This window comes from Streptopelia decaocto (assembly GCF_964273445.1).
Source record: "Streptopelia decaocto genome assembly, chromosome: 6".
Taxonomy (NCBI): Eukaryota; Metazoa; Chordata; class Aves; order Columbiformes; family Columbidae; genus Streptopelia; species Streptopelia decaocto.
In genome coordinates this window covers 35,747,178-35,770,780 of record NC_138660.1, presented here as the reverse complement: position 1 = coordinate 35,770,780, position 23,603 = coordinate 35,747,178, and the positions used below count along the sequence as shown (strand labels likewise).

General features: G+C 39.8%; 1 protein-coding gene across 2 annotated transcripts in view; it reads right to left on the bottom strand.

Moving 5' to 3' along the window:
* Nucleotides 1-4,421: 4,421 nt before the first annotated feature.
* The window catches only part of BARD1 (BRCA1 associated RING domain 1), a 43,987-nt gene continuing 24,805 nt past the window's right edge, over nucleotides 4,422-23,603 (bottom strand). For both annotated transcript variants that reach the window (XM_082056080.1, XM_082056081.1), the window contains 5 exons: nucleotides 19,201-19,309; nucleotides 17,599-17,734; nucleotides 16,468-16,560; nucleotides 6,629-6,726; nucleotides 4,422-5,922 (listed from right to left, as the gene is read on the bottom strand). In XM_082056080.1, coding sequence (XP_081912206.1) covers nucleotides 5,593-5,922; nucleotides 6,629-6,726; nucleotides 16,468-16,560; nucleotides 17,599-17,734; nucleotides 19,201-19,309 — 766 coding nt within the window. In that variant the 3' untranslated portion in view covers nucleotides 4,422-5,592. The remainder of the gene's footprint in view (nucleotides 5,923-6,628; nucleotides 6,727-16,467; nucleotides 16,561-17,598; nucleotides 17,735-19,200; nucleotides 19,310-23,603) is intronic.

Genomic DNA, 23,603 nt, shown 5'->3' with positions numbered 1-23,603 from the left:
CTAATGTTCTTCCAGATCTTTTACACCAAAGAAAAATGTTAAATTTTACTACAGACCTGAATTCCAGCTGGACCCAAACTATAGCTGATCTGGATTTCTCAGCTGTTCAGAGCAGGGGAGAACCATTTCTCTGGTCAGGCTGCCATTAGCACCCAGTACAAACCCACAGCGAGACTGGGGGACGCAATCGCACAAGTGTGTAGGGCAAAGAGAAAACCTCATCTTGGAGGCCATGTACCACAACTGAGCCCCAGCTGATCACTGCCAAAATAGGCACTGCACACCAGCTCCCCCCACCAGACACTTTTTTGACTTCTCTGAGAATTAGCAGTTTGCTAAACTAGCAGGAGACTAACCCAGCCCCATATTAACTGAAAAAATAAGTTTTTATCAGTTCAGAAAGCTGAACAAGACGGCCAGCTCAGCTGTCGCTTCACATCCCATTTTGATACCAGTTTTTAACCCCTTTCTCACCACGTATCTCTGCAGCCTGTGGGCTCGGGCAGGAAAGCATCGCGTGTGCTTGCGCATCCCTCATCACACCACAGCCCTGCAGCCCAGCAGACACAGCCCCCAAATCAACTCAGACATGAGAAAGTGCTGCTGTGGTTTGCAGCTGTGCCCATCAGGGAAGAAAACTCTCTGCTTCTTAAACACACTTTGGCGCCCAGGGAAGATTATTATAGGGCAGCTAAACCGTGGCACCGCACAGTTCAGTTCTCCTGGCTGCAGAGCACAAGGTTTCCAGCATCCACCAGAGCAAGACGCAGCAACCCGCGCTGCAGGACAGAACCGTGGGGACCGGCCACCCCGCCGCCCGTCATCGCATCTCCGTGCAGTGAATGACACCAGTGCCTCAAACACGCAGCAGGGGATGACGGATCTCTGCTACTTCATCAGACTAGACCTCCTGCCAGGAATTAAATTGCAGCACAGAAAATGCATCATCTCCGTAGGGAAAAAAAAATCAAGAAAGGTGGGAACCTTCCTCCCCTTCTCCCATCTGATTACACACCAAATGTTCTTCTGCTTTTAAGGGCAATTTAACACTAGTTAAACTACTGTTAATTTAAATCAAACAAGTCTGAAAAGATAGAACATGCTGCACTGCTATTAAAACCCACTGAATCTTCATTTGTTCCATCCAAGACACTACTGCCCATTTCCTAGCCAGTACTACCTCTTCCTGTAGTTTTTAAATTGATATTTAAGGCTGCTTTGTTGGCTTTTGCAACACAGTGCGGTCAGCAACGTGAAGACTCAAAGTTTGGTGGACAGGTTTGAAACTCTCTCACAGTGCAGTCCCCATTGTGAGAAAGATTCAAACCTTTCCATCAAACTGCTTTTTCTTGCAAAGTATGGAAAAAACTCAGAAAAAGGGCATGGGGGCCAAGAGCAATTAATCTGACTTAAAATTCAGCCTTCTTACCAAGAGCATAGATAGATGATCCTCCAGCACTGAAATATAAAACAGCTTAAGGATAAAAAGAGAGAAGTTTTTCTCTCCTGTTTTTCATAGACTTGTCCTCAACAAGATCCCAAGCCGCTGCCATCCAAACTTTTCTGGCAGTTCAGCCGCTCCACAGGCCAGGCCAGAACAGATGCTCCATTGGCAGCTATAAACTGATTTTTCCCCATCCCTCTACCACCCTGATGGTAAAGCCAGCCCATGTCAACCAGAAGCAGCACAGATAGCACAGGCAGAGGGACCAGATGATCCCTACATTTACACATTTTCCCCAAATAGTACACACCAATGTGTAGTTTTAAAACACATCAGTGGCTTCCACACAGACACCTTGGTCCTGAGCAGAATACTTGCAAGTTTCATTAGCCAAAGAGCTGATCTGTTGCAAGACCACAGCATAAAATAACTGGTTCAGATTAAGTTTGATCTTAAATAAGACACCGGACCTCAGGTCAGATGCTTTTGATGGAGCAGAAGAGAAGGGCTTTAGTTCAAGCCTAACAAAGGCTGTGTAGAAGCCGGTCAGGTGAAGCACTTGCTGACGTGTTATTAGAGAGATGCAAATCTTTGGACCCTTCATGTTTGTTATTAATTCAGACAAGGACCGTGAGACAACAGACCCTGAGCACCTTCCAGGCACGTCGATTCTACTTTGAGATCAAAAGCAGCCGTCGCTGTTCGGGGTGACCCATTGACCTGTTGTTTCCCTGAAACACTTGCAGAAACAATGCAGCACCTGGCTTTCCTGCATTGCTCTGATAAGGCCTCTTCATGGGTTACTCATTTCTACCTCAGAAAAGTCACTTCTGAGTATCTCAAATAACAAATGAATCCTCAATGTCCAGCAACGGAGAACAGATCTGACTTTATAGCTAGAGGAGCAAAGTCCAAAGGGAACTATTAGTATTTTAGGGATAAGAAAAACCTATGAGAACTTGGAAAATTAATAACCAAATAGAGGTAGAACAGACAAAACTGTGAGCTATTCTGTGACTATATTCCCTGGGATCTACCCAGGATAGTGATGCAAGAAACAACCTCCATACTCTCAAGTATCTTTCACCTCAATACACACACCAAAAAAACCACAAAAACCAAACAACAAACCAAACAAACCCAAACCAAAACCAACCCAAACCAACTACAAAATAAAAAACAAACAAAGAAAAGCGAACAAACAAACCAGCTAGGCTTCATATATTCGCCCTTAGAGCATGGGCCACAGCCATTCAAAAAGATATTAGCTATTAGTGATGTTAAACTGATGTCCCTGAAACTCAAGACATTGCTACGGAAGGTGTTATCAGGTGTCTCAACTGAATAATGAGATAAACAGATACATTTCAAGGGAAGCTGCCTGAAAATCATTAGCCTGAGATTCACAGCATTTCTGAGGTATAGATACAAGATTAAAAAAATCTATAATCCAGAATGCAAGTCTTAGACTTCTGCATCCTCAGATGCCCCAATCATCAACGCATATTAAGCATATACACTTCCGCAGAATACTAATGTAAGTTTATGTTATAGCTAAGGTTCTTTACTAACCTTTAACAGATTTTCTTCAATGAACTCATCTACTCCCTGCTCTACACCACACCAATACAGCACCCATGAGATCTGGCAGTGCCACAAGCCTATTCACGCTGCACGAAATCCCGATTTTGAGCCTGTCTCCAACTCACTGCCCTCATTGCACCCTCCTTGAACTAGAAGAGACGGTGAGAAATGATCTCTACAAATGCACCCTCTACCACCCATGATTTTATAACCTTGCTTTCACCAGCCAATATCCATGCAATATATTAAGATTTATGCTTACTATAAGACTTTTTTTAATATATGTTTTATCAAGTGCAATACCTCTGCTTTTAGTAACAGCAAATTAAGCAGGGTTTGCGTCGCCGACCACGAGCTTTTGTGGACTTACCTCTTGGTTCAGTCGTGTTCCACACCTGCTGCAGTTCTGGGAGACTCTTCGGAAGTTAATTACGCTCAAGCTCTGAACTCCTGATGAGATCCAAAGAAGAGGGGCCAGGGTTAATCTTGAGTACGCTTCAATGAGCAGGATCATGCCTCAGTATGATACATTCTTGATGTGATTTGATAGCAACTCTGCCTGAAAACATGACTCGATTCAAACGAGACCTTAGGAAAAGTTCAGAGCATGGCCTAAAAACCCCACATACATAAATTGATGGCAATTTTCTAACAGAGTTCATTTTCAGCTGCCAAGGAACAATAGCTCCTAAAAATCTGTATCTGCTGCCTCTACTTTGGGACATGGAACAGGATTGCCGATGGGCCACATCTCTTCCTGGTAGATAGCAGAAATGCTCCATTCTTGAGAACTTTGCAGCAATTCACTGCTACTTTTGCAAAGAATACCGCATTAGGTATATTGATGTGCTATGAAATGCCAAGTTAAAATGCGCTACAATTGTTAAGATAAACGACCAAGTCCGTGCAGTATCGACTCAGTACCTCATTTGCTGCCAGTGTTTATCTGCACAAAAACCCAAAACACATCCATCCCATGGGCTGTTCCGTTTATTAATGAGCCTTGCACTTGCGCTCGCTCACACAAACCTGCGAGTACTTGAGAACTGCATTTAGTGAAGAGCAATGATTCAGTCCAGCATAAGGGATAGATCAAGACACTCCAGCTTCTGAAGTCTAGTAGATGCTATTGAAAACTATACCTGTTATACCCAAAATGTAGTTTTAAGTGTTCTGTAGAGCATATTGAAAATTGGCACAGGATCTCCAATGACAATGGTTGCAGAAAACTACTGTCTCTTACATAGAAGAGCTGCTCTTGCAGGTGGATACGCTATCTTCACAGCTCTATCAAGTGCACAGAAAAGCACTTAAGTTTCCATTTACTTGTTGAGACATGTATGGACTATGTACTTATTCTGCAGCTAATCTCATGAAATAAGAGACTCCAAACTTACTGGCACCAGTGGTTTTATTATTACAAGGAATACAAAATAAAACAAAATCCCACAACCACCACTCGTATATTATTACGATACAGAGTTTTTAAATTATGAATTCACAAACTAGGGAAACACAGAAGATGCAAAACATTACACACAGAGTGAGGAAGTAAGATTCTGACAATAACTTAGAATCAATTATAAGAAAAGCATTAAAAGTTTATTGTAACAAATAGAAAAGGATCAAATATTGCTCCAATGTAGCCAGCTAAGTTTAAGTACAATTGTGCAAAGTGAAGGATAATTCTTTTGCCATCATTAAATTTTTTCATTAATGTAACCATGATTGAAACCATCCAGACTTACAGAAATGGTTTTGATTATAATAATTTAATAAGGATCCTGATGCTTAAAAATCTTCAGAATATAGAGTCGAATTCAAATTACACATTTACAAGTGTGAAAGAGTACAGAAGTGGATGAAGTATTACTCTTGCTACAAATAAGAAAGTTTAGATGAAGATTTTTAAAGGCAGTGTTTTCAAAATTGTCTGCTTTCAGATGAATTCAGGCCATTAGTTCTACTCTAATTTCTACAAGGCTTATCTCATGGCAAGAACTTCCTGCAAAATTCAGTTGTAGGAAGTTAAACGAAACATCACATGTTGTTTGACAGAAGATGTTTATACAGGCAAATGTCTATATTTAAATGCATAGAGACTTGTTGCTGTTTTTTTTTCTTTAAACACAAGTTCTGGCCTGGCTGGGAAATCTTGACACATACAGTAGATCCCTGTCAGTGGATATGAAGCAGAAAAGAAACAGGGTCATGCTGTATCACCTAGGAAGGGCTGGTTTAAATCAAGAATGCAAAAGGTTTCATTTTGCAAAACCTTAGTTACAAAATGTCAGTGATTATTACACTTCCGTTAAATGCAAAAAGAAAGCATACTAAGTAACGCAAGGCACATTATTCAATGCAGTATATTTTATCTCTCTCCTCCATTGTAAAAGTATTTATGCCAGCATATCAGCCATCTTAGTAACTCACTTAATGGTCAAAGCTGTCTTGTATACCTAAGTGCAATACATAAATCATAGCTCAAGACCAGTGTTTACCAGAGCGTTCTAACTACTCAAGCCTCACCACATTTTAAAACCTTGCTCATGAGACATTGACATTCATTTTACAGGCAGGAGCTGAAAGGACATCACACAATCTATCAGCCAGCTGGAAGGGGCCATCCAGACTTTGCCCTGACGAATTTTCTCCGGCTTGAATTTAGAAGACGCGTCATAGATTACATACTGAGTGCAAAATCTCTGGTCAGAAGTAGATTCTGCGTGGTAGGCCACTGTGTTGATGGTTTGTGTCACGTCACTGTCTGGTTTTGGCTGCCTAACCAGAATTTGTCCTCCTGCTGCTTTGACCAGCTCCACAAGATCACTCTTCTGGTGATGGTTGAAAGATCCCAAAAAATAGAAGTAGCATCCATCAAACAACTTAGGCAGCTAAGTGGAAGAAAGAAAAAAGTATAAATCCAGGACTTCACAAATGATCATACAGGAGAAAAGCAGAAAGGAACAATCATACACTACAAAAAAAATACACAATTTAAAATATCCAACACTGGAAACTAGAACAGTAACTTGACATGCAAGTTCCTCAGTATAAGTGTGCAATCAGAAAAGCTTGCTTATACGGCAAATCCTTGCTTACGTTTAAATATTTTCCAGCACAATGAGGTTTGAACTGTGAGCTAGGAATATTTATAACTACTGTAAGAATACACTTAACAAACTTTGCTGGTATAATCCAGAAAGTAACCAGAAATTAACCCAGTTAAACAGCAAAGTGGCCCTATATGGAAACAAGAAGTAACAATACCATTTTTCTTTCAACTTTCAGATAATTTCAACTAAGGTCTAAAGCTGAGCAGAGGCAGCCAAAATGGCATCACTTCCCATCCCATACAGTTTCTTCCACAAATGTAATACAGTATTCCCTCTGACAAGGTCACAGCGACATATCCACTAATAGAGGAAAGTGACAGCTTTATGGGTTTTCACAGTTCCCTCCATCACCTTGCACATAATCAAATTTCCGTACAAGACCACATTAAAATTTTACACCTGCTGCAACTGCACATGTGGCAAAGGGCGAAAATGCACGAGCCAAAGGTCATTAAGATAACCTGTCTCAAGCAATAAAACCCACCAGCTGCTCTCTGTTGAGCCGGCCTCTTCGTGGGCCACCTTGGATTTCATACTTCTCTTCTTGCTCTCGAGCTGTGGTTTGGAGACAGGCTTGGACCCCTATAAAAACCGCAATAAGGAAGGCAAAGATTAGAGATCCTGTGTTTTAACAGAGGCTTGGATGATGTTTTAGGGACAAAAGAGTGGCACTAGGACAAAGGATTACCCACTATGCACGTAGCATCAAAGCTTGTGTGATTTAGCAATTTACTTTTAAACTTGAAAAAAAATTCATGACAGCGGTTGAAGGTGCAAGTTAGATGTAAAGAAGCAGTATCACACTAAAAAATCAGTGCTGTAAACACCAGGAATTATTAGCTTTTCCTCTTACCCAATAATGGTCAATCGCTTAATGTCAAATTGCTGATCATTTGGAAGCTTAAAGCCAGCACGTAGAACCGGTTCCGCAGTTATGAAATGGAAGCAATTGCCTGATAAAGAGCAATTTCAAAGCAGGCACAAAGCTGTTTCTGAGCAGCTATGGCCTCAAACAACAAATCAAATGGGATTTCAAGGTCTCCAAGATCAGCACAAACTGGAGATTTAAGACAGGGCTTAACAGTGGCATTCATTTTTGTTACCAGTGCTGCATAATGAGATTGTCTCTCAGAGCCAATGTGGTTTTTCCCTTGTTTTAAGGCTAGTTATTTTTCCCAACACAGAATGCGCTGATGCTAATGTATCGCTAACATCAGTTAAACATTACTACCTGACCTCACTTAGGAAACCAAAATTGCTGTGGTCACCCACTCAAGGATGGAACATTTTGCCTGCACATACATTGCACTCATTAATAAAAATTACCCAAGAAAGCACACTTGCAAAGCTGATTTTCAGAACTGTTCCATGAGAATTTAAAACTTTGTCAAGGTTGTAGCTTTTAAAGTAGTACCTCACTCCTTGCACAGCGTTTCTTACTTATTTCTACTGTGCAGATATGAAACCCACAGTATCTTGCAAAATACAAAATGAATAAAATCAGAAGTAAAATGTGGGGGTTTGATTCAAAAGAGGAAGAAAGACCAAGACTGTGAAGAGAAGTATCACTGACCAAAGTACTTGGACACTATGGCAATAAGTAGCCAACAGCTTGGAATATCTAATCTAGAGAGATCTCGAAAGCCAACAGTTAGTAATTTGCTACCACTTCATTTAAACTCATAAAATGCAACGGGAATTCATATTTCATTTACTAGAAGTCCTCCACAGTGTACTTAGATCAAAAAAAAGATAGGCCTATACAGAAAGCCACAAATGGCTGAATACTATGACAACAAGTATCTTCCTCCATGTACAAGTATCAGGTTGATTCTTTGCACTTGTTCATTCCTTCAAGGAAAATTAATATGAACATGTACAAGACTAGAAGGGCAACATAGTCATGTATTGCCACCTTCATATTCATTATTGATAACAGCAATGAATACTGATAACTTATTTTCAAAGTACTTGTAACTCAAAATCAATCTAGAAGTGGGGTTTTTTTTATTTGTGCTTGCTTTTTCTTTTATCATCACAACTCAACAAGACTTCCTATGTCAATCTGCCTCTAACTTACATGGCTATTCTTTCCCTCCAAGAAAATAAAGATGTTAACAGGTGCCACCTACAATAAAGGAAAAACTGCCTCATCTAGTCTTAAGAACAGAATCATCCATTCATTAAGAGCATGTTTTATTTCAATCTACAATCAAAAGCTCGATTTCAAGGACTTTTACTACAGAGCTGAGGTTTTTATACAATGAGTACATCACAAATTGAGCATCCAGCGCCAGCATCAGTAAATGAAGCAAATGTGATACAAAAGTAATAAAAGGCTGAATGAATACAAAAGTCTACAATATCTTTTTGTACTGCTACTTGCCTGAAAAAAAAGTCATGACAATGACTAATGTTAGTGGAATGTCTGTGTTAGAAAATGCAGAATAGGTTATGTCTGTTTTGCATACATATATCTGTCCATTTTACAAGGCCAAGTCCTCCAAGGAACCTGTATGCCTCAAAGTTCCTCATCACATGTAATGACCACTCTCCAAGAGAGACAAAAAGAAAGACTCATCTACATGTTTTCATTGTACCTACAAAAACCACAAGATAAACATTTGTTTTCTTGAAAAACTGGAAATATGCAAGCAGACCATATGTCTAGCCAGTGTCTGCATGATCAGCATTCCCATTAATTTTAACTTTTTTTAACCAGCTAGAATCAGAACAGATCAGTGTCTTGACAGATTTGTGGCATAAAAGCTGTTGTATTCCAGATAGGATAAAAAGCCATGAAGTTCTCAGTGCCCAGGTGTTCAACATAAATATGTTAAGAGGCAGCACTGTGAGACCTCCACACTCACACCCCTTCACAGAGCAACAGACTCTGTTTTTTTGGTGATGGAAAAAGGGTACGTTTTCAATTCCCAAACATATTTTTCATGCAAGATGTAGAGCAGAACTTGCTCTGACTCATGGGTCTTGTCATATTTGATAGATAAGAACAAATGCTTTTTGGAACCACTGTGCTCAGGGACATTTCAAGCAGTCTCACCCAACAATTTGTCTACGTGCAGGTAGCAAAAGAGGAAAGAAAGTAATCGGAAACCCCAAGCTTAGAAGAGGTAGTGCTTCAGGCTTCAACATATTCTACGGCAATCAGCAGCACAACTAACCTGTGGTTAGAGTATCACTTGGAAAGAGATGATGCAGACAGTGACAGCAAAAGGAGAGCATTAGGCACAAAGAAATGTGTTTAAAAGGCATTTGGATGAGGTTCTTAGGGACATGGTTTAGTGCCAGAGTTAGGTTATGGTTGGACTCGATGATCCTGAGGGTCTCTTCCAACCAAAACGATTCTATGATTCTATGAGATGAGGCAAACGGCACATCACGTGTCATCAGATACATGGTTCAGCTCTATACTCAGAAAACTGATGCAGTTTGCAACTGGTGTTTGAGGAAAGTGCCTACAGCCCTAGAGCAAACAGTCAAGGAACAGCTCCCCACAGGGGAAGGTTTCCTAAACATGGATAGGAAGCTAAAATAATTAAAGTGATAGAGACCAGTATGTCCTTTAACTGCAGACGTTGTCCAGACCCATTTCTTCCCAAGTTGCTCATTTCTCTCCAGGAACTCCTGCATACTAGTAAGAGATGTTTTATTAAAGAATTAAATGATTCACACACCATAATGAGAAAAGAAATCAGCAAAACAAAAAAGGGAAATATCCTACTGTTCTCATATTTGATATAAAAGACAGAGGGCTCAAGTTGTGTTTCTACCCAATTAATTATGTATTTGTCTAAAATACAGTTCTTATTTGCCCATTCTTCCTCCCTGCCACCCTTATCAAACTTAGTGTCAAGTCATTTGCTTTTGGATCCCTAATTTTGCGTTATCATCTCCAGATGCAGTGACTCCAACTGGATACAATAGCCTAAGTGAGGTTGTCTAAGACAGCATAACTAGTTTTGCTTGTGTCACAGTGTCACTTGGAAGCACCAGGCAGGTACGAGCTCTATCGTTCTAAGAGATGGTACAGCTACCACAGAATGACCCTGGGCTGAAGGCTCAATTTCACACTAAAGAGTAGAGATTCAAGTAGAAGAGCACACTGCAGGCCCTTCCAACTTGCCTTTTTTTACAGATGGGGATTTAATTTTCTGTGAAAACTGAGTGCTAAGCTGAGTTCACTTAGTAAAGCCCAGGTCTTTTTGTTGAGTAGGCCTTATTAACTTTAAAGCTGCTAATGTGTATAAGTGGCTGGATAACACGACAGTTCCCTTTTAATAGTCTCTCCCCATCAGACTGAATGTCATCTTGATTAAGAGGACATGTAAAAGGAAATGAAATTCCATACTGTACTCAAAGGTACACCACTCTGCTACTTTTACAGGGAAATTTCAAGCAGCTCTGTTTTCCCTACAGCACTGCTATTGAAGTCAGAGGTAGAATGCCCTTTGGCTTCCAACAGGAGCCACGTTAAACCGATTCCCAGAACTCTTTAGGTTACAGACTCTCATTTGTTCTGCACTGTATTGAAAAGCCACCAGTGAGAAACTGATGCCAAGACAATGTTCAAATGAATGGACTGTAAAAAAGAATGGCTATTATCCTAATTAAAAAAGTGATCAGGACACCATCAATACTATGCCACCTCTCTGAAACTGAGATGGAAACTGTATGTACTTATGCAAAAAAATTTCAGAACAGGACTGACAATCTTAGAAGGACAAGGACATCCTTAAAGAAGCTCTCTGAAAACGGAGGGGAAAGTAAACTTACTTTTGAGAGGACACCTGTAATTTTAGGAGGGGGCAGAGATCATGGTTATGTTGTTTTCCTTCTCACATTTGCAGTTTGTGCATTCTTTACAGGCAAGCCTGACAAAAAAATCTGTTCTGTTACACAATAAAATAAGACCACTCAGGTTACTCGGGATCTCAACCAATCTTGATTTATTCCTTGATACTATTTCAAGTGCTGTGGACCTTCTAGGTTTGAGGTTGATCAAGTTTATTCACTTAACATGTTCACTTCCCTAAAGAGAAGAGGGTGATTATTGCAACTACCCTTTAAGGGCCTTATAGTTTAATCACAAAAGGAACATGTTCCTTGCAGATGGCAGACATGAGTGGCACTTTTCCACTTGCAATTTGTAGATATCAACAAGGTCATTTGCATCAAATCCTAGTAAAAACCAAGCCTACATTAAAGTCCCTAGAAAACATTGCAGAAAAAAGTTTCAGCTTAATACCACCACATTTTAATAGCTTGATGCCACCACATTTGGCAAGAATACTGCTCTATTTTTTTTTCCCCTCGTTAGCAAGATCAGTAAAGCATCACTACTTATACTGATTCTTATTACTTCACTGAACAGCTGCCCCTACCTTCTCACCTCCCAGTGTATGAGGAGCAAGCAGGTTAAAAGGGTGCCCACTCTAACGGTATCATTAATTGACCTTTGATACAACTGTAGCTACTAGTAGTGGAAATAAAGAAATCATTATTTGCAAAATTTAAGATCAGAGCTCTATAATCCTTATTCATGTAAGTCTTATTGGTTTATAATGAAACTAACTGCATCAGCAAAAACAATTTAAACAGGATGAAGTACAAAAAGAAGTGGTTGCCAAGAACAAGTTGTAATCACCTGCAGATACCCAGGGGTTGCTCTCAGTAACTCAATTAGCCTTAGTGGAGTTTTGTTGGATTTGCATTAATAAAGCATAGAGCAGGGGTTAGTCCCAAAAATCTCTTAGAACAGCTATGAGTAATTTAGAAATACATGGCAGCAACAAAGAAGATAAAATACTACACATCCAAGATATAGTAGAGATTGCAACAGAAACCTTATCTCGCTCTGAGCTGGATTTTAAGACTTACATGCAGATTGAGTAAAGCTTGAGGTTATTTTCCTAGAAAAGGAGGAAATGTGGACTGAGAGAAAGCCTTTGGGGAATCTGGCATAGCTAGCTTCAATTTAGTTTTGTCTACAGCATTACCGGTCTCTGCTACAGCATTGAAAATAATTTTTATATTGTCTCTTATATGCTTATAAAGTAACTTTAGAATCACAGATTTTCATGGAGTGACACAGAATCTCATTTGATCAAATGGCAGTCCATTCTTCCAACACATGGCAATGCCACAAGATGCTGCAGAGATTAAAATGCATCTGCTTCAGAATGGGATTTAACAAGTTCATCCAGGTGATATTTATTAAACGTGATGGAGCAGATGCTTAGGAAGTCCTTAAACATCACTTCCCAGAAGCTAGAAGCATGTAATATGAAAATCATTATTTCACGTAAACCCCTGTGTCCTGTCTTATTTAAGAAACCACCATTTGCCACAGATGTTTTCTAAGCTGATCCAAGCGACTGGACAGCGCCGTTCCCGAGGTGCAGAAGCAGGCTAAATTCAACTGGAAGTGCTCACCCTCTCACTCTGGATCCTGTCACATGCTTTTAAATTAATGAGGCAATATTCCCCTTCCCCTTCCTTACAATAGGCTTTCTTAATGTATTCTTCAACCCAAAAGTGAATTAGAACAAAAGGACCCTCTAAATATGAAAAACTGAAGATCTGATGACACAGAACAGAAGCAGGAGTGGAAGCACAGTTTTCTTTTCCTCCAGACCTTATTTTGAACCAGTTCTGCGGACAAAGGCAAACACCCCATTGAAGGAATCCTCATCCCCATTTTCTCCCCTGCAAACCCCAACAGCTTCAGCCCAAGCTTGTGCCAACTTTGAAGCAAAGCTGTTTCACTCCTCCTTTCCAGAAGGTGCAGACACTGTGAGAGTGCAGAGGTTTAGACCCCACTGCTGTGGAACATTCCCCTCTGCTGTACATCCAACACAAGAGCATGCATGTGCACCTTGGATATTTCTATCACCTCCCACAGAGCTGCAAGTCCTCTTGTAGAAAGGCAGCTGAAGTAAGTCGGTCTCCAACTGCAAAACAAGTGTGACATTCCGGTGATGAAAAGTTTTGAGCTGTTTTAAGGAGGAAGGACTTTGCTGAGTCGCCACAAGATGTTTATGCACGGCAGAGAGACAGCCCAGCCAGAGCAGCATTCTGCTCAAACAGCTTTGCACCTCCCCTGTCTAATAACCCAAACAAGGATGGGCATATTGCTCCAAGCAATGTAGAACGATGCCTTTGCCTTGAAGTGTCAATTCCCCAGCTCCTCCAGTCGACTCCAGGTGGTTCTGAGCCCTTACAGGAAAAGCAGAGGGTTTTGCATTCTTTTAAGCCATCAGAGCTGATGCTCCAGGTAAGCAAAATAAATGAAGGAATAAGCAATCAGATGCTTAAAATTCTGCTAGATACTTTGCTGCAAAGACCGACACAAGCTTGTTTCAATGCATATCGTTACCGAGATAATTTTTCATTCCCTGCTTTAGCAGATGACAATCAGTTTAAGAAAACACAACACAAAAAGCTATTAAAGGCTTCTGCTGGTTTTAATTACACTATTCTATGCTCTACAAAAAGCATAGAGGAAAAACAGTGATACTTGAATCTTTGTCTCAGTCTACTTGCAGAAGAATAATGATATGCTACTTTGTGCCCTATTACCGTCCCAGAAATAATGAAGGCAATAAAATAATGAAACCAATGAAAGATATGGCCAAGGGCAAGGAGCACAGTGACAGTGTCTCAATTGAATTCTATGCTGCTTTGAAAGTGGATATATTGCTGACAGTGTATTATATATGGAAAATGCGGAACTGCAACTGGTAAGGTGAAATTTTTCTTCTGTGAAGATCTAATATTGCTCAGTGGTGACACCCTTTCATCCTCATCTTCTACCTGAAGACAACAGGAGACCCCAGACTGAAGACATATTTAAATCTTGGTTCTCTAATACTTAGAGGGCCTTACATTTAGCTCAAACTCTGCTGGAAAATTCCACATAACCTCTCTACCGATACTAGTAGCCACTTCAACCATGTGTATAGACACACGTAAACAGAAGCCCCATAGAACTGCATGCAGTGTTTTTTAAAAAAGTGGTATAATTATGTGTAGGTTATAAATATAACTTCAGAAATACCAGTCAAATGCAGCTTATCTTGCAGTTAAAAAACAAATACGCATAGTCAGCATTTCATTAAGTGCTACACTGAGCCTTTTTTTTTTCTTCAAATATTCCAGTGAAGTTTTTGAACATTAATTTACTTTAAGTGAATGGTTTAGAACACTGAACTATAAGCAACTCCTTCAATTTATTCGCAGTGCCTTTGACAGAAGCCAGAATCTGCACACACTTTCGGAAGTTTATTTGCATCACATTCAAGGAAACTTATCCAAATAGAAGTCAAAAAGCCATGATAAATAAAGAGAAAAAATATGGAAAAGAAGAGCAAAGACCTCTTTTTCCCAGACAAATGTTCCATCAGCAGGAGTCCCATTATTTGTTATAACAATCTTTAACTTGTAATGACTCTGAAGAAGACTAATAACAGACTGGTGGGAACAGATGGAGTGGTGCTGTTAATTACAGGCACTTAGCTGCATCAGACCCCATGAGTTATTACTAACATTTCCCACTAGGGAGGAGAATCACTCGCTTTTAAGTAGTATGTTGCTTACTAAGCTGGGAGCATTAGCAGTCAGAATTGAACTAATCAGTACTAACAACATAAAACTCAGCTGCAAACAAAAAATATGAAAATATTCCCTGAATAATCCCCACGCTATTTCTTTTTTTCTTTTCCAATCACTTCTAAATATAAATGTTTTTCCACAAAGATTTAAACTCAGGTCTTACTAATCAAATTTCCCTACCACACTGCTGAAGAAAGCTACATACACCTTTACTGCCAAAAATGAAATAAAGGAAAATCACCCTATGTGTATGACAGAAGGTATGGAGACCTCCTGAACTGAGTGAACCATCTTCTGCTTATCAACAAAGCATCTGAAGGTTATTAAATCCATCTACTTGCTTAAGCATAAACAGTATCTCTCCATGTTACATATTCAACAAAAAGCTGCTTCTATATGAAGGAACAGCAGCACCAAAGACAACACAATGTTCTCCTTTTGTAAATGCTTATAAGGCCACAAACAGAAGCCACTGTAGGTGTTGCAGAAAACATTTCTGAGGGGACAGTAATTCAACAAAGCCTTCAGAAAAGCATGGAACAAATCCACTGACTACCTGGAAGCCAAATGAACACTCCAAAAAAGGTGTCCAATGTTCAAAGTGTCTGATGATGCGCTTGATTTGAAAAATTAGTATGCACCTTTTGAAGCTTTAGGCAGCACCTTCATAAACATTAGTGACTGGAAAATTTAGACCATTCAAGATTCCTTATATTCTGATGTTTGGTTACACAGCAGAAAACTGGAATGAAATTTGTCTGTGAGTTTTCCATGGATGATTAACTCATTTGTAGAGTACTTATTAGCTAAAAGGACTTAGCCATAAAGGTCAAGGGGAAGAAGATGGTTTTTACAACTACCGTGAAAGCAGACACTAAGAAATACATTAGAAAGAACAAATGAAAAGCAGAATTTGGGGTGTCAGTCCACAGAACAGCTGTATGGCAAAGCAGGCACTGTATAAAAACTAATTACAGATTGCATGAAAGGTGACGGAAGAACAACTACTTGCATGCTACGGGGACACTATGCAAGTCATCTTGGAGGTTACTATTTTAGTTGAAGAGCACTCCAGTCTGCAGGGTTTGTGTGTACAGAAATGCATGTCGAAAGTTTAGTATCTATTTGATCTGCCTGAGCCCGTGATTGCACAGAGCCTGGCAACTTTCTCAACAAATACAGAACTTTCTAATAAAGCACAAACAGGGGGTATGAGGAGTCACAGTTAGAAGTTATAATTTTCAACAGATCTCAGCTTATATGTAAATAGGCAACACTGTACCTCACTTAATCTCATACCCCAAGCAAGAAAAAGTGTCCTATCAATTCCAGTGGAAGCTGCTTATAAGAAATCCCAGAACTTAAATGCATTCCTTCCTCCTTTCCCAGGATATCTTCCACAATCTTCCAAATCACTCTTAATGTAGCAATGAACAAATTCACTCCTCGCTAATACTTGGGGTGTGACTTACCCAATACATCTAATAATGAAATGCACACATTTGGCAAGGAAAGAGTAGTTGTGTTTAATCAAATCTCTTGTCATTTAGGAGATTAAAAAACAAACCCCTCAAACTTTATGTTAAGCAAGTATTGATATTAGGCAGTTGTTGAAAAAAAGAAATTTCTCTGGAAGCCCATCTACAATTTCTGGTTAAAAAGGCCAAAGAATCCCAGGTATTTAATACTTACATTCAAACTTGAGGACCCAACATCCAGCCAGAACAGCCATCATACATTTGATGGTACTTGGCATTGAAACATCAGGGATAACGAGATGAGTTACTAGAAGAAAGATCACATCAGTAGAAGTAAAAGCACATAAAAATCAGAACCATGCCTGGCTGAAAAGCAATCAATCACCATTTAAAGAATAAACAGACTGTAATAATTTATGAACCACTCTTTCCAGCACAAGTATGTGATTTTTGAGACTGAGATACTAGTGAGTAAAAGCACTATTAGAAATTTTGTGAGTTCCAACATATACTTGCTGTAAAAAAGGGAAGCCATGTTTTTATAGTTCTAAGCTAACATTTAAATCTTTAGAAGTTTATAGGATAGTATTTTTTTCAATCCTTTTAAAGTTATATTTAACTCTGAAAGGAATCTTACTAAGGCATCTCACTGCTTTAAGACAAAGCTAACAGAACTCGGCTCACAATTCCAGAGCAGTAATCAGGGTGTGAGAGACAGTAGAGGAAAATTACCTCAGCATTTCTTTTACAAGGAAGAGAAGCAGCGCTCCAAAGTAAAACTAATAGGAGGGATTAAGACAACACTACCTCTCTCAAAAGGCAACAAAATAAAAAACCAAACCCAAGCCCTATAATTTGGCTCCATCGTCTTAATGAAAAACAAAATCTGAAGTAAGCATGCAAGAAGAAATTTGTCAATTTCTAGTCAGCAACATGCTCTTTCTGAAGGCACCAACTACCCAAGACTCCCTTCTGAAAGACAAAAATCTTACAGGATGTCTCTCATCAGCAGAGACCTCAAAGTTGGTAGAAGAAGTGTAAAGAGAAGACACCTTTGAGGACTTACAGATTTTAAGTAACAGACAATATACTGTCAAACAGCAGCTCCTCCAGAAATCTCTTGCCTCAGTAACCAGGCAGGCTTTAAATGCCTTTACATGCCTTTATATGCCTTTATATGCAACACAAGATACCACCATTCTGCTACTGCTATAATTCACGGATTTCAGAAACTGCACTTACTAGGAGCAATAAAAAACCCCTTTGCAGCTGGTATCTTAGAGGACACAGTGCAGAACTATAGTTACTTATATTTGCACAGCGACATTTCAACAAGACTCCATACCTCTGCTGTTAAATTCAGTACACTTTTGAGCCTTCAGAACTGTTGCCAGTTTGTTCAGCAATTTCTGTTGCTCTGAACTAAGACTGCTTCCCAGTATTCCAAGGGGTCCATCTCTTGGCTGGCTGGGGTTCAGTGCCTGTGTGGACAGAAAGCCCAACAATAAACTGAATGTTTGGAAACAAAGAAAGCAACTAACTTGTTTGACAGCTTTATTTAATAAAGAATAAGCATTCTGAAAAACACTTCATGGCAAACTTAGTGGACAGGGTCCGTAAATAGATCTCTATATAACAAACCAGCTCTAGAGGAAAAAAGCTTGACATTAGAGGTACTTGATTTAGCTTATGTATCGTTTTTTTATTTCCTTGCCTTTTCTTTTTTTAAAGACACTGGTGTGCACACATTTAGCTGGTTAACAGCCTTAATGACCACAGTGTTGAAGGAGAAAAACATTTTCCCAAGAATTAAAGCCTCCTGCTTTTAGTGAAGTATTACCAACAGATATACTACCTGCATTTCCTTTTACTAAAAAGTCCCTAACACATTGCCCTGTAAGCAATGAATGCTTAAGTATTTTTATGCAGATACTACTAATGCAAAGCAAGATGAGCTGCTTGCTCAAGTTTTACGCTGACAAGGATGCGATACCTCAGCTCTTGGGTCTTTGTAAGTATTACTGGGTTCCATATCACAGACATACCTTTGAGACCCCAACAGCCTGAAGCCACAGGCTTTGGATCAGGACATCCATACGAGCTGGTAACACCCCATTGGGACACACTCATCCCAAAGGAAATGCAAATACCGAGTGTTTTGTTTGGGACAGAAGAGCTGCATCATACATTTTCTACAGGTGGGAGGAGCAGTCATACCCTTGTTCATTTTAGCTGCAACAGTTTACTGTTGGCCAATGGGTGTCTTATTACTCCAATGAGGAGGGATCATACCAGGCTGCATACCCTGGAGCAGACCGGGAGTGCTCATATAAGCCAGGTCAGTTTAATCATTGTTCATTAGGAAGCACAAAGCATTTCACTATGCAGTAACTTGTTAAGTCTGAATAATCTGATTTTGGTCACAAATCATGAGAAGTCTTTGGCAAAATGAAGGGAAAAAACAAAAACCCCAAAACAATCTTCCAGAAGCTGTTTTCAGCTGCTGAGCTGGTATCTTCATTGTTGGACAAAGGATGGTACTGGAACAGCATTTTAGAGGCACACAAAAAGCACCTGGAGCAAAGACTGCTGCTGCTTTCAGCCAGTCTGGCAAGTCGAACAAATTGAAATTTGTAGAAAAACAACAACAATAGCAAAGTTCAAACAATGATACTTCAAAAATAACACAGTATTCATTCCCCTATAATAAAGCCATATCACAACAACCATCCTTTGTTTTCCCAGATAAAGCTATAACACAGAATATCATAGCTTGTAAGTGATCCACATACATTCTAGAAATATTGTCCAAGTTAGTTCCCAGCCTATTTTAATTCTACCCATAAAGGCAGGCGATGTAGTGTACTTAGGTCAAAGCCTTCAATACTTAAAGGATTAACCTGATTGGTTTTTTTAAAAAGGCAGAACAAAACACACACACTCTTACCTCAGAGGGTTGGTTAAGTGAAAATGATTCATTCTTCACTGGTAACGTTAGCACAGACTTCATCTTTTCACTTTCTGCATAGTCCACAGGCCGCAGACCAAATATATTACTGGCAAAACAAGCACAGATGGGTTTAAGTAAACAAAATGTGACTTGATTCTTAACTAACTGGGCACATTAGCTGAGTAGCTTTCCCTCCCACTTTCTTATTAATATGTAATTTCAGCTAAAAACCACAAAGCTTCAAGTAAGAACTGCATCCAAGACAGATGGATACTGAACTACAATCTGCTGCATTCAGCTGAGGAGTAAGGGATGTTCAGAGCAGCATGTTCAGTTAAATAAACCACAGTCCTTGTTGAACCGTTTCAAGATGCACTTCGATATCATTCACAAGACTCAGAAACTTCAGCTTTAATCTTACATTGTAGTCATATAATGAAGAAAATGTATTTTTGGCTTACCCATTTGCCATAAAAGACATGTCAGAAGATTCTACAAACATTGCAGCTTGATGTGGTTATGCTTTTTCAGGAAAAGCTTTCTGCTTCCTACTTGGGAACTGTGACTCCCTCGCACTTCCAAAATTCAAGTATGCATCTCATTTCCCCCTCAGTGTGCTGTTCCACAGAAAACATTATAGCCAATTCATTCAAAATTTAGTTGGTTTGCCAATTTTGTTGAACACTAGCCATCCTAGGTGGCACGTCATAGTTATTAGATATGCTCCCAAGAACCACTTCCTCCCCCATTCTTTTAGCATTACACAGGCAGATACAATTTGCTATTATCAACTTCAAGCCCAGCCATGGCTTCTATCTCTTCTCCACACAACTTTGCAGCAACAGGACAGCAGTGAGTGCAAGAAAGCTTGAAACCATAGAACAGGTATAATTGCCATTAGCAAACAATCATCTGCCAGTACTCTTGGGAAACATTCTCCTTGTTTCACCCTTTGCAAGAATAATGGTTATGCCAGCTGAACCTCTTCTCCCCACCTCACGAAGCTCAGGCTCTCAGATGCCATAATAAGAGCTTGTTATGAAGGGGAAGCTTGTCACCGAGAACAAAGCCCTGACTCAGTATCTGAAATTCGGCAAGCTTAGTCATCAAACGATGAAACATTTAAAGAGGTCAAAAAACCACCGCATCTTCAAAGCGCTGTCTCTTAGTCAGCCACACGTTCCTGTGCAGAGTAGGAATCTAGGAAGCTTGATAGGGAATTCCACCTAAGGCCATAACCCCATCCAGCCCAAAGAAAAGCTCAAATCATTAACTCTTCGCTCTGACTTAACCTGGGGGTGGCTTAGGCCAGTGCAAAGCTGAAAGCTGCGTCCGACCTTGGCACCTTTCTGTGCCCCCGGCAGAGCACTGCTCACTAACACAGCCTCTTGGGAGAACAACCATCCACAAAAATCCCACGCGGAAGATTCTGGGATGATATTTTACAATTGCTAACTTTACAGTATTACCAACCCCAAGCTCTTCTGTGTTAGTAATGAGCGAAGAGCTAGCATAATACAAATTCTGCAGACAAAAAGATAATTGGTTAAATCTCAGCCCAGTCCTGGGAGTTGCAGCCCATTAAATACTGTCATGCTGTTCCTGCTTTGTCATGCATCATCAGGGTAGCTCTTGCCCTTTCTTTAAATAAGGGCCGTATTTGACTCAGACTGCTGCAGGACAGTTCCTTTGAACAATGCATCCAGAGAGGTGAAAAAAAAATACATATATTAGCACATAGACTAAAATCACCTTCAGACTGGATGGCTGACCTTTTGCTGTGAAATAAGCAGGGGGAGGAAATCACTGCATGGCAGTAGCAGAGGTTTGGGGGTGTCTCCTCCCCAAGCCACAGCGAGATCCTTGACCGCTAGAAAAAACCCTCATGAATACTTACCATAAATAGGCCACCACAGTTAAATACAAAACATTTTTGCCAATTAAACTGTACAAATAAGAGCTCCAGCTACCCCCTCTGTATTCGCATCTTTAAAATCTCCGTTTTTTTTTCCCCTCCATTTTTGAGATCATTTTAGTTGCTTCTCGCCAGTGTGTTGCAAAATGCTATCCCATCATTATGCAGCACTGCAGAATTAATGGCTATTCACAAGATGTTACGGTGACACAGTTAAAGTAAACGCAACTAACCAGAGCTTAAGGAAAGGGAGAAAAAGTAGCTGAAACAGGAGAATAGATGGTTTACAAAATAAAAACTAAAGACAAGGAACACATCCAGACAACAGGTTTCCAGTACGGTATTGTTTTAATTTACACATCCTTTTCAAAGAAAAAGGATGAAAAACTAGATTTGCTCTTGTTCAGTTAGGTATCCACTACCCATCCAAAAATAAAAGAAACGTGATCAGAAAGAGACCTTACCCAGGTCTCTGTTAGGCTGGTACAACAATAGCAGTACAGTTACATGAGGAACTGTTTTTAATATATTAGGAATGTATATTATTTCTAACCCTATGATCAGGATCAAGGAACAGATCTATGCAGCCACGAGAACACCTGTAGCAGCATAGCCGAGGAAAAGCACAGGAGAGGGAAACAAACTTTTGGCAAAAACGTGCTCAATTTTGACTTCATTCAGCTAAACTGAAGACCAAGATAAATCCACTACCTTGTTCAGAGCAAAAAATAAACTTTAATCCAGTTTGCAAAACAAAACCAAGTGGGACATACACAGTAGGTCCACGCCAACACACAAACACCGCATCTTCAGAAATATCAGTAACCGTGTTTTGGTGCCCCTACTATAGGTCTGGGTTTGTTGCAAACGGGTCCAGTAAATGTGACTGGGTACCAGGACAAGTTCCACGTTCAGAGGGAAGACACACACAACTGCTTCTGCAAGAGAGAAATGAGTGTCTCTGGTGCTTAAGCTAGAATACAAGGTCCCTAGGACGTGCTTCTTTCTACAAGAGCACAAGTGAGCTTTTTTGCAAGTTGATTTAAACATTCAAGAGTCAGCTGTATCCTTTGATGCAAGCAGTCTCCTATTAGTCAGTCATCAAGGTACTATAGTCAGTGGAGGGCTCTTATGGCTGGAACAAATTCCAATCAAAGAGCAGGACGGCTGTGCTGAGAACAAAGATGAGCCCAATGAACAGCAACTTGGCGTAATCTGCTGAGGATGACTTTACATGAGATGACAGATGATATCTTAAGGACTGACAGATCAAAGAACTTCTTATGAAAAGCTTTAGAAATTGGATTCAGTTTTAGGTATGAAGACAGGGGTTACAGACACCCCTGTCAGTTCTTCAGGATCACATAGCTTCTGATACAAGCAAACAATAACTATATCATACTTTATAAGCAGGAGTTTTAAGCTGCTCCTCTTTGATACCAGAAGTATCCAAAGCTGAGCATAAACCAAGTTTTACCCCAGGCCCACAGAAGAATTCAGCACTGTGAGTGGAAGTCCCACAACCAGGTTCAAGTGCAGTATTGTAACCACTAATTCCCATGTGGGAATACAGCCAGTTTGATCTTTCCAGTCAACACCTGTGTTTTGAGTGTATGGTAAGCAGAAATCTTTTTTGAACGTGACAGAAGGAATAAAATTTAATCTGTGTGGCCAGAAAGACCATCTTGGCTATCCAAACAGAGCCAGGGTTTTAATTAACCTGCTGTCAGCAGGAAGTTAAGCATTCTGTCTTGCACTTTGACAGCAAAGTCCTACACTATCTTGACTCAGAAAAAGCAGAAAAAAATTATGTCAGTGTCATGGGTCCAGTGCCTCCTGGAATTAACTGCAGGTTTTTACCCCTGCGACATCCATAATTGAAGACCACAGTCTATCCCTACACATTCCCACAGGTTGGTTCAGAATCAGAGTCACAACTACTCAAAACCAGCTAACACCTAAAAAAACAGGGCAGCACAACAATTTTTACTAATGCTAAACTTATTGTGCATGAAGAACTGGCAAGATAGCCCATTGGAGTGAAAGCATTTAGGAAGTACTGTGAAATTGCAAATGCACAGATCTAATTTTTCAAATCACTTGGCTTGCTGTGAAGCAGGGAAAGAAGACAGAATTCAAGAGAGTAAGCACACGAAAAAAAGCCATAAAAATATAAATTAGCTATGTGTAGGAGATTAACTTAAAAAAATTAACTAGACCAGAGGGACAATTAATAGGTCCACTGGTCCATATAATAGTTTTCATTTGTAGTTCATATCTTTCCCAGTCAGTGAGGACTTCAAATAGCAAATGAAGTGCCACAACTACTAAATCTTACAGATTAAAAAAAAAATGCCAAGGAATTCTGAAATCCCAGGATTGCTTTCTGGCAAAAAGAGGTTGTTCTCACCCGTATTCACTTGCTCTAAAAGATATGCACCTGCTTCATATTACATGCAGTTACTTATTAAGACACTATGTATTA